The sequence below is a fragment of the Hippocampus comes genome, unplaced genomic scaffold (genome assembly GCF_001891065.2).
Source record: "Hippocampus comes isolate QL1 unplaced genomic scaffold, H_comes_QL1_v1.1 scaffold333, whole genome shotgun sequence".
NCBI classification, from domain to species: domain Eukaryota; kingdom Metazoa; phylum Chordata; class Actinopteri; order Syngnathiformes; family Syngnathidae; genus Hippocampus; species Hippocampus comes.
Genome location: NW_017805386.1, coordinates 151,991 through 163,694, shown reverse-complemented (window position 1 = coordinate 163,694; position 11,704 = coordinate 151,991). Strand labels below are relative to the sequence as shown.

Below are 11,704 nucleotides of genomic sequence, written 5' to 3'. Positions count from 1 at the left end.
CAGAGGCACTCATCCTGGCTGCTCAGGAGCAGGCCCTGAGCACCAGAGCCATTGTGGCCCAGATATACCACACCAGACAAGACCCAAGGTGTAGGTTGTGCAAAGAGGCACCTGAGACGATCCAACACATAACTGCAGGGTATAAGATGCTGGCAGGGAAAGCCTACATGGAACGCCATAACCAGGTGGCTGGCATAGTCTACCGAGACATCTGTGCAGAGTATGGACTGGAAACCCCAAGGTCAAAATGGGAAACACCTCCAAAGGTGGTGGAGAATGACAGAGCGAAGATCCTGTGGGACTTCCAGATACAGACTGACAAGATGGTAATGGCGAACCAACCGGATATTGTGATCATAGATAAAGGGCAGAGGAAAGCCGTTGTAGTGGATGTAGCGGTCCCAAGTGATGGAAACATCAGCAAGAAGGAACACGGAGAAGCTCGAGAAATACCAAGGGCTCAGAGAGGAGCTTTAGAGAGCCTGGAAGGTAAAAGTGACAGTCGTGCCTGTGGTAGTCAGAGCACTCGGGGCAGTGACCCCCAAACCAGATGAGTGGTTACAACAGATCCCGGGAACAACATCGGACATCTCAGTCCAGAAACGCGCAGTGCTGGGAACTGCAAGGATACTGCGCAGAACCCTCCAGCTTCCTGGCCTCTGGTAGAGGACGTGATGTTTTTGGGGTGGGTGCTGAAAAAGATTAATACCACTTCAACAAAGTTAGTGGGGAAAATCGGTTTGATGTGCAAGGAACGTTGTGAGCTTGACAACAGAACAAATTAAACTCGGAAGTCAAGGCACCACTGTCCTGCCAAATGAAGCCTCGTCCGTGTCTCGTCACCTATTCCTGTTCTCTCATTAGCTTTTATGGAGCTCATAAATAGCCCCCAGTGGCGTCATCTACACAGAGAAAGACAACAGGAGCCACGCTGCCTCTGTCTCACTTGAATAGTCTCAATTCTGAAGTCTGTTAGAAGGCTCCAAAACATCATTAAAACCCAATGGCTCTCTTTTGATGCACACACCATACTCTGCCCCCAGCCCTCCCTCCCCCTTATCTCTCTCTCGCTCTCCCTTGCCTCCCCCCTCTTCCTCTCGTCCAGCCTCGCAGTCGCTCGCTCGCTCGCTGGCTCGGTGGAATCCTGACCATGCCTGGTGAGTCCCCTCCGCCCGCCTTCCGTGCCGTCGGATTGCTTTTGGTCGTTTTGTCGACGGGAGGGACGACATCCCGGCCGTGCGCGCGTGTGTCGCGGTGATCCGATTGCCCGGAATTCTCGGGAGGCCTCCCTTCAAGGGAGGGGTTGTTTTTCATTGCGCTCGAGGCCAAGGAAAGAGATTTGTCTGCAGCCGATCGGGGGTCGCGATCCGTTCCGGCGGAGGCGCTAGCGGGCCCAGCGGCGCGGCGCGTTGCGGCCGCGAGGACGACGCCACGGCCGATCCTCTGAGCCCATCGTCGCGTTGCCGTCTGGGCGCTGATGATGAGTCACTCCGACGTCGGAGGTTTGAGGCGTTTGTTTATCGCGGACAACTTCTCTCGCGCTCCCGATGGCAAACGCTCGGATGACCGCGAGTTCGGTCGGAGCCGAGCAAAGCGGACCAAGGTTGTGACCTGTCGAGACGAATGCGGCGCGATCCGGAGAGACTTTCTCGTTCCGGTGGCGAGTTGATCAAAGTGGCCCCTCTGGTGGAAAATTTTGCCCTAAAATGGCCCGAGCCTTTCACACAGAACCCGACTAACTGGGCCGTTTTCATTGGGAACAAGCCGACCAAAGCAAACGTGTGCCCGGGACGGGACGGGACGGGACGGGACGGGCACACGTTTGCTTTGGTCAAACGCGGGACTCTCGAGATCCGACGCAAAACACACCGCACACCGCTTGAGAGACTTTGGAACGTCGTCGCAGCTCGTCTCTTTCACGCAGCGAAGAGGGCCGGGCCCGTCTTTCACACGGAACCCGACGGAGGAGGAGGACACAATGACGTCCGTCATAACCACGTCAAGTTCTCTCCTCCGAAAGCGGAGCAGACCACAATCTCGAGAGACGACCGCACGTTCTAACACGGTCACGCAGGGTTCAAATTGCGTATCAGCCACAAAGAACTTGCACCAAATCTCCTGTGCCTTTCACACACACACACACAAACGGGGCCCGACAAGGGCACGTTTCCATCGCATCCGAGCAAGCGTCGTGAATGTTTTGTCCTCGGCTACGTTACCAACGCAGACAACAACCTTGAGAGACTTTCTCACGGCGTGGCATTTCTTAGCCAGTGGCGAGATGCTGAAACTTCGCGGAAGCGCAATCGCCTCCCGCTTCCGCACGGATGCAAAACCGAGCGGAACGACGGCGACGCGTGTCCGTCATAGCCGGTCGAACCAGGGGAAGGTTCCGCTTTTGGAGACGTGGTAGTCCAGAGAACCGACCGAGCGCAGTCTCCAGAGACGAATAAGCGGTGAAAACATCTCGTTCCACTTGCTAGTCGCTGAAATGTTTGGCAACGAATGGCCACAAAATGCACTCTGCTTTTCGATGAGAACCCAACGAAGCGAGACACGACGACCCATTTCCGTCATCCCGATCAAAGCGGGCGGGCGACCGTTCCATTTTGAGATGGAGTCGAATCTTGTTCCGGTTGGCCGTTGCCAAAACCAGCGTCTTTGGTCAAGAGCGTCCACCCGTCATAGCCAGTCGAACCAGGGGAAGGTTCCGCTTTTGGAGAACCGACCGAGCGCAATCTCCAGAGACCAATAACCGGCGAAAACGTCTCGTTCCACTTGCTAGTCGCTAAAATGTTTGGCAACGAATGGCCACAAAATGCACTCTGCTTTTCAATGAGAACCCAACGAAGCGAGACACGACGACCCATTTCCGTCATCCCGATCAAAGCGGGCGGGCGAGCGAGCGTTCCATTTTGAGATGGAGTCGCATCTTGTTCCGGTTGGCCGTTGCCAAAACCAGCGTCTTTGGTCAAGAGCGTCCACGGAATCCCCTCCGCCTTTCACACTTTCAACGTAACGAAGCGCGTACCGGACAGACCTGACAGAAACGCGGTCACGTCTTCCGGTTCTGGTTGCAGAAAGCAAGCCGCTGGTTGAACGCCGCCAGCGGCTTTGCGCCTTTCACCCAGAACTGGAGCAAGCGGGGCGTTCCCGACGCGGCCCCGCGCCGGCGGTCCTGGCCGTAAAACATCGACAAGTTCTCTGGGCGCAGGACAAGTGGGTCTTTGGTGTCAAACGCTGACATCCGGGCCGCGAGCTCCGGTTGGCCGTTGCCAAAACCAGCGTCTTTGGTCAGACCCGACAGAAACGTCCAACGCGGTGACGTCTTCCGCTTCCGGTTGCGGAAAGCGAGCCGCTGGTTTAACGCGGCCAGCGGCTTTGCACCTTTCACCCAGAACTGGAGCAAGCGGCATCCGGGCCACGAGCCCACGGCAAACACTTGAAAGAACAAAATGAAACAAATGAAGAACAGGTTGGCGGGACGGAAAGCTTGACTGGGCAAAATGTGCTCAAAGCAGAAACCAGAACAAGTTTTTCTATTCGAAAGAAGCAGGTCTGGAGTGATGTCAACGGAGGGCGACTCCAGCACCGTACGCAAAGCCGAATACAGTCGAACGCGGTGCGAAACGGACCTTCAAGGACGTAGCGGAGTCGTACCTTGCGGCACTACTTTGGTGCAACCAAACAAAGTCGTCATTTCTCTTCTTTGGCTTTTGACTCGGCGTGACTCAGACTTCATTTTTAGTTGGGACTCTTTTTGTGCTTTCGACCGTCAACTGCTAGTCGTTGATAGCTTTTGCGTTGATTGTTGTAAACGTGATCTTTGCTCCGTGTACGGCACTTGGTCGACGGCGCTGCTCATTGGCCAAACGGCGGCCTTTGCCAATTGGGAGTGTGGGCCGAAGCTCGGTCCGGGAGACTCCCTTTCCAATTGCAACCTCCCGCGAGATTCGCTTCCGTTGTGTCCTCTTCCGCCCCTGCGACAAGGGCTTCCTTTTGGCCAGCACGTCAGCGGAGCTCGTTATATAAATGGACACGCCGTCGCAGTCCTCGAGCGGCGGTCTAAAGGTCGGGTCTCGTTCGCCGGAGCCAAGCCGAGCCGAGCGAGCGGCCGACTTTGCCAGCTCCGATTACCGCTCGTCCGTCGCCGCGTTTCCGTCCCGGCTTGCAACGGGGCCGCAGGATGAAGACGGCGCAGTCGAGCGTGTAAAGTGGAGCGGAATTGCTTGCGAGGTCAGCTTAGACTGTCATGGACTGCGACGACGGCGAAGCGCAACACAAAAGCGCGTGAATAACCGCCCGCACGGCAAACACTTGAAAGAACAAAATGAAACAAATTAAGAACAGGTTCTTAATTTGTTTCATTGGTTCTTTGCCAATTGGGAGCCTGGGCCGAAGCTCGGTCCGGGAGACTCCCTTTCCAATTGCAACCTCCCGCGAGATTCGCTTCTGTTGTTTTTCAGAGCATGCGCGCCGCCGCGCCTCCGAAAGCGGGGCCGCACGCTCTCGGCCACTTTTCCCAGCAGCTGCGCTCCAAGCAAAGTCTTTGTGAGCGATGACGCCACCGCAAGCAGGCACTGGAATGAGGAAAGCCCCCCCGACGCCACCCTTCTCCCAAGGCGGGCCTCCGCAGTTAACCATTAAACGGGCCTGCCGGCCCTAATTCACTAGCTGGAGATGTCTTCCCCCCGTGCGTTTCACGTGACAACGGAACCGAGGAAGGGAGGAGGGGGGGGGGGGGGCAACTCGTGCTCCGCGTGCGTCCTCGCTAACATCCACGCTCACGCAGCTCGCGGGCAGACCGGAGGCGCTCCCGACGAACCCCTTTCACGCCGTCGATCGGAAGGGCTCGGATCAATGAGCTTCGGGGCCGCTGGTTTGACAGCGTTGGAACTTACGAGACGACATCTGCACCGAAACCTCCCGAAAGAAAGGGCGGACAACCAAAAGCACGCGTTTCGGACCAAAAAGCGGAGCTTCACCGGCTTCGTGTGAAAAGTAGCACGTCCAGCGGAACGGCGAATTTGTTTGAGCTCAAAATAGGAAACGTCAAGACTGAGAAAGGGGCACGAAAGAATACTTTGACTGAGAAACAACATCGGCGACCCGCGTACGTCATCTTTTCTCAAGACGCACTTTCTACTCCCGACACGTACGCTGTCAGGCCCATCCGTCAACGTCCTGTGAAGTCGCCGATGGCGCAGCGCACACCCCGTATTGCGTGTTACAGCGCTAGCAGTCATCGTACCGCCCGCCCCCTTTCATAGCGCCTGTAAAAAGCGGAGCGCTGTCTTTTTAAATGTTGAGAGGAGTGTTGCGTTGCTAGCAACACAACCACATCCTTTGGGGAGCTGGTGCTCAGAAGGGCACAAACTCGCTCCCGCCGCTGCCTCCGGCAGGACTCGGCTCCGTCGGCAAAAAGCGGACGGCAAAGCCTAGCGACGTCCGCTTTTGAGGAATGCGAGCCACGAGAGCGACGCGGGAGTCGCCGCCGCTTCCGTCCTGGAGGGGCTCGGCCGCACCATGTTTCATTTGTTCGCCAGCAGGGTGTAAGTGTGCCTTTGTGTCGGGTGCGGGACTCGACCGGGAAACGTCCGCGGAAGGCTTTGCATCGCTGACGTTTGTTTATTTGTTTGTCTTTATAACGGCGTTTCGTGCGAACGTGTGGAAGACGACCGCGGAAAAGGGCGAACGGGGGCCGCACGGCACAGAGGGGGAAAAAAAACAAGAGCATGTGCGGGCATGACGGCAGAAAATATTCAACGCTGCAGGCAATGCAGAAGAAGAGAGCCGCTCGCTTCCCGAATCGCGCCTTGACGAGTCGAATCCTTGTCCCGAATCCGGAAGACCTCTGGCCGTTAGCGCGCTCGGGTGATTTGACTCGCGTGGAAACACAGCGGCGGACTGGAGTAGCGGAATCACAATTTAACAGTGCAGACTAACGTGCTTTCACGCACATCGATTGACTGGCGAGGAAACGGCAGCGGACTCAAACCGCTGACCAGAGTCACGCGTTCAACCTGAAGACTGACGGGGTGTGGCCTCGGCGGCGACGCAGCGGCGGACTCAAACCGTTGGGGTCACTGATTCGAGTCGGCGGGATCACTTGCGAACAGGAAGACTCCCGCGATCTGACTCGCATGGACACACAACAGAGGATTCGGTTCACTGACTCGAGCGAGCGGAATCACGTTGACGCTCAATCTCGGAACCGTATTCGGCCCGGAATTGCCGCAGACGGGGAGAGGCCAGAAAATACTTTGGGGGAAATGTGCACCTTTTCCCCCAATTCCCGATGCCCGCCCAGCTCCCGTTAGCGCCGCAGACAACACGGTCGGACTCGCTTGGAAACGCTTCGCCGACTCGAGTTACTCGCGCGATTCGACTTGCACGGAGACAGCAAGGGACTCAGCGGACGCGGTTGACTGACTTGAGGCGCGCTCAAAATCAGGCGCTAACGGTGCAGACTCAGCGACTCGGATGATTCGAATCAGGTGAAAACAGAGCGGCGGATTCAAACGACTCGGTTCACTGATTTCCGTTAGCCGAATCGCGTGCTAACACCGCGGGCTAAAAACGGTGAGACTCGCTCGGACACCGCGGCGGACCCCGCCGATTCGGTTCACTGACTCGAGTCAGCGGAATCTCACGGTCCCACCGCAGACGCGGCGGATTTGACTCCCAACGATTCAAGTCGCGTGAAAGCGAGGCAGCGGACCCAAACGATTCGTTTCACCGCCCGACCGGAGTTGTCAGAATGGCACGGGAACGCGACCGACTCGGATGACTCGGATGACTCGACTCGCGCTGAAACGCGGCGGAGGATTCGGATGATTTGTTTCACGGTCGCAGTTCGAAGACTCGAATGGGGGAGCCGCACGTCGGCGTCCGTGTGCGCACGATATGCGCCCAAACACAACATCCTGTTCGTTGAGGCGGGCCAAATCAAAAGGATCAGCAGATAGTCCAGCGCGTGGCTGTCCGCGACTCCCACGGCAGACGGCAGAACGGCGAATGCGGCGGGAGTGCAAAGGTCGCACGATTGACTGCCGCCTCGAGCGGTGAGCCGCGGTCGGGGCCAAAGGTGGCGTTAACGACGGGCGTACCGCCGCTGAGCGCGGCCAATGAACAGAACACGCGCGAGATTGGCACCCTCCTGAAATTGCTTCAGGAGGAAAAAACAAACACAAAAAAAAAAAAAAAACGCAGAATAACTCTTCCAAAATTGCAACTTGAAAAATTCCTTGACATTTTGAGAAAAGCCCGCGCCCATTTTCAAATGAAAAATCGGATGACGGACGGGGACCGAATCGCTGGAACAACTGGAACAAAAATGGACGGCAAATTACTACTTTCCTATTCAACAGACAAACGGCCGATCCATCGACTTTTGATTGAATATTTATTGTCCCCCAACCGGACTTTGTTTCTGTTTTATCGTTCCTCTCGTTGGACTCGGAGAGAAGTGAATTTCCTCTTCAGAGACGGATGATTGAAAGGACGCTCGTCATTCATCCAAATCCCGTCTGGGATTTGGAGCTCAGGCCGCTCCCGTTCTCAAGCGGTCCATAATTTTGCATTTGGCCGCCAGGACGAGCGACAAGACATAATTGGCCTGTTTTTGTGGCCCCGGCAACTCGTCGGTAGCAGAAAGCGCTTGCGGAACGGCGCCATTAGCGCTTGAAGCCTTTGGAAAGAGGAGCGGAAACGCCGCGTCTCACTTCTTGCCCTGAATATTCAATCGGCCCCTTGGCAGCGGACAAAGACGGAGGAAAACACGAGGGGGTGGTGGTGGTGGGGGAGGCGAGGGCGCACCAAATTCCTTCCCACGGATCGCTCAAGGCGCAAGACGGTGGCCCATTTCGGACTTTGTTGTCCCCTTGACTTGGACACGTGAAGAACTCAACTGAGTGCACAGGAGGGATTTGTGGCTCAATGGATTTCGTTCACTTGTAAATTGGCCGCATCAAATCTTGGGAAGATTTCAAATCCCGTGAATCGGGGGCGTGTCTGTCCCCCGAGGCCAAAAAAAAATCGCAGAGTTGAGCGACGCGAGTTAGCCCGCTCGCGGGGAAACGCCGCCCACCCCGCCGATTCCGGGGACCGGCGAGAAAGCGCCTGTTGACAAGATGATTCTGTTCGTATTCAAGGTTTTGGGTTTTTTTTTTTCTCTGCTCGCGAATTTGGCCTCTGAAATCTGGGACGGCGCATGATGTTGGGGCGGCGTGTTTATGTGCAAGGATTGCCAAGCGATCCACCGTCCGCTCGGTTTTGTTGATGGGGTTTCCATTTGTCCGGCGTTGAGGCCAATCGACGCGGCTTCTCAGTCTTACTCGCGGAACGGCCGCGAGACGGCCGGCATCCATTTAGCGGATGCTGACGACGGGAGAAGATGACGGCGCGGAAGGACTTGCTCCAGGCGTCCTCACACTTTCCTCCCACGCGCCGGCTAACTAGCGGGCGCGGCGCATATGCTCGCCCTCCCCGTGGACTCCGCTGCAATCTTCCTCTGACTCGGTCCTTTTGCTCTGGTGCTTCTCCTTAGATCTCATCTGATGCCCAGGCTGAAGGAGTCTCGCTCCCATGAGTCACTGCTCAGTCCCAGCAGCGCTGTGGAAGCCCTGGACTTAAGCATGGAGGACGAGGTCATCATCAAGCCCGTGCACAGCAGCATCCTCGGCCAGGACTACTGCTTCGAGGTGAGGGGCCTTTAAGGATCTTGGATATCGCGACAACAATCTGCACCGTCGCTCGCTCGCTCGCTTATGTCGTCAGCTATCGTTACCGTCGTTCGCGCAATCGCACCTGCCGAGAGATTGTCCTTTGAGTCACTGTTAGTTAGCTCGACGGGCATCCCGTCGACATTGATGTCACCTTGACTGTTAGTTGGTTACTTCGTCACCTTGTGAGCGTGCGTTCCCCAAAATGAAAGACGCAAGGATGGTTTGAGATCATTTCGTCTGTCCTGGCACGACATCGCCATTCCTTCATTGTCAGCTCACAGGGCGATGTTTGGTCAAACCATGACGATTATATATGTTGCGATGGCCGCAAGTTAGCTCCGGCGTGTTTTTCTATTTAGCTAAAAGTTGCTGACGGTGGCCTCATAGCCGCTAACGCTAAATTCGCCGGAGGCGGAATGCCCCCCCGCCCTTTTAAGCCAGAGTGAGCATATTGCAACCGGTTGAGGCTTTCTCAAGATTACAGAAAGATTATAACGCTGAGAACACATTAAGCACCTTAAATCGCTTTTGATTTGGATTTCGGATTAAAGAGACAGTGATGTAACGAGCTCTCGGGGCAAACGCAATCGCAAATGATTTTATGGCTGGCTGAAAATAAACGCAAGTGTGGCCCTTCATCTGTTGCGTCGCCGGCGGTGGGATTTCACCCCACGGTAATTTGCAACGTGCTGCTTAAAGCGTTACCTCTTCCAAGGCAAATGCGCATCAGGCAAGACCAAGCAGGAGTTTTGCGAGTGGATACAGCGAATGGGTGTGCAAAGACCCAAGTTTGGCATAAACAAATGCACTAAGGTGGTGCGTAAACCAACAACAACATTTGAAAGAACCGCAGTCCATTGGCTCGTTAGCCCACTGGCGCAAGTTTATTTATGATGTTGCTAGTTAGCAAGCCCATTAATGCAAGGTAGGACATTACGTTGCAATTGACATGAGTCGGTCAGTACGCTGGTTCGCTATTTAGCTGGGTAGTTAGTGAATTAGCTCAATGGTTATTGATATTGCTAGCTTTAGATGATCTGTGGTGTCTCTGGCTAGCTCAAGAGTTGAAATAGGCTTTCTTGTAGATCGTTAGCTAACGAGTTAGCGTAATAGTTCAATTGCTGTTTTGTGCGATCAGTTAATTCGTTTTAGTGAGTAATTAGTTTCCCCCATAGTGCTAAGGTGGTTAGCTTGTTATCAACGTTATCGATGCAAATAATTAGCCGAAGGCCGCAAGAGGAGCAGTTAGCGAGTTAGCAAAAATAATAAGTCAACAACACAGGACAAGGCCTGACGCTGCCTTGCGAAACTCGATCAAGTCCCGTTTCGTTCTTTTCTGCTCATCTCGGTATTTTCCCCCCGCAGGTGACGACCTCCTCGGGGAGCAAGTGCTTCTCCTGCCGCTCGTCAGCCGAGAGAGACAAATGGATGGAGAACCTGAGGAGAGCCGTGCAGCCGAACAAGGTGAGGAGGACGCACGCTTTTCATCGACCTGCGACGCGACCGCTCGGCGGCGGCGTCGGGGAAACTTCGGACGAGGGCATCACGAGCGGCGTTGCGTTTCCAGATGTAAAAGCGTGCGAGGGGACAATCTGGCCTCTTTCCTGACGCCGCTTTTTCTGTCACCAGGACAACAGCCGGCGGGTGGAGAACATGCTGCGCCTTTGGCTCATCGAGGCCAAGGACCTCCCCGCCAAAAAGAAGTACTTTTGCGAGCTGTGCCTGGACGACGCGCTGTACGCCCGCACCACCTGCAAGCTCAAGACGGACAACGTCTTCTGGGGCGAGCACTTTGAGTTCAACAACCTGCCGGCCGTGCGCGGCATCGCGGCGCACCTCTACAAGGACACGGACAAGAAGAAAAAGAAGGACAAGAACAACTACGTGGGCTCGGTCAGCATCCCCGTGGCGGCGGTGACCGGGCGGCAGTTTGTGGAGAAGTGGTACCCGCTCGGCGCGCCCAACCCCGCCAAGGGCAAGGCGTCCGGACCCATGATCCGCATCAAGGCGCGCTACCAGAGCATGAGCATCCTCCCCATGGAACTGTACAAGGAGTTTGCCGAGTACACCACCAACAACTACATGCTCCTCTGCTCGGTGCTGGAGCCCGGCATCAGCGTCAAGAACAAGGAAGAGATGGCGTGCGCGCTGGTTCATATTCTGCAGAGCACCGGCAAAGCCAAAGTAAGTGGCGCCACGGAAAATGACCCGTACGATTTTTGTGCTGGGGAACGAAAAAAACACAACGCGGTGGTCCAAAAGTCTTACCGGAGAAGTCAAGCCCCGAACGAAGCACCGTGAAACTTGCGGCTGTCGCGGCCTCAAAGTCGCAGTCTGAAAATTGGCGCTGTCAAGTCCTTGCGAGTCCTGCCGGTCCTGAAGTCGCCAAGTCCCGAAAGTCATTGTACTGGAGACGCAGCCCTTAATTCATTCGGTACCGGCCAATTCTAGACCAAGTCTGAAAAGACGTTTAAAAACATCTTTGGGAGTGCACGAGTTCAAGTCCGAAGCCAAAGTTCAGTGCCCCGTGCCCCGTGGCCGTCGCCCGGGAGTCTGAAAGTCCACCCTTCAAAACGTCGCCCGTTGGTCAAACCCAGGAAGTTGCACCTTGAAAGTCGCAGCTCGGAAGAGCGCATCTCTTCGGTCGGACGAGCAAAGCGGTGGCCGAAAAGTCCCAGCTTGAAAGTCGCAATTGACAACTGAATTTGGATGTGATCTTTTGGAGAATGACCACACCGTGGTCCCTCCCGATCGCTTTCTGACTCTTCGACTTGTTGAGGGCAGGAAATGAAGCCGTTGCGCCGTTCTTGTGCTTTGAGAGCAAAATATCTTGTCTTGTCGGCTTTTAGTCAGCCGTCTCCGTTGTCTTCGCCTCATCGGGAACCGTCTCTTGATCGCGGGAGAGGAGCTCTTTGAAACTGGATCGCAGCTCGCCGGCGGGGTGAACCATTAGCGCTTAAGAAGCCGCATCTATCTTT

The 11,704-nt window shown here is 55.5% G+C and overlaps 1 protein-coding gene across 8 annotated transcripts in view; it reads left to right on the top strand.

Moving 5' to 3' along the window:
* LOC109517702 (disabled homolog 2-interacting protein-like) overlaps positions 1-11,704 on the top strand; it is an 89,758-nt gene that overhangs the window by 26,996 nt on the left and 51,058 nt on the right. For 6 of the 8 annotated variants that reach the window (XM_019873021.1, XM_019873020.1, XM_019873023.1 and 3 more), the window contains 3 exons: positions 8,549-8,702; positions 10,092-10,190; positions 10,356-10,910. In XM_019873021.1, the coding sequence (XP_019728580.1) occupies positions 8,549-8,702; positions 10,092-10,190; positions 10,356-10,910 (808 nt within the window). Of the gene's footprint in view, positions 1-1,068; positions 1,158-5,427; positions 5,553-8,548; positions 8,703-10,091; positions 10,191-10,355; positions 10,911-11,704 lie in introns of those variants that run through there. The other 2 variants (XM_019873025.1, XM_019873024.1) reach the window with 2 other exon arrangements.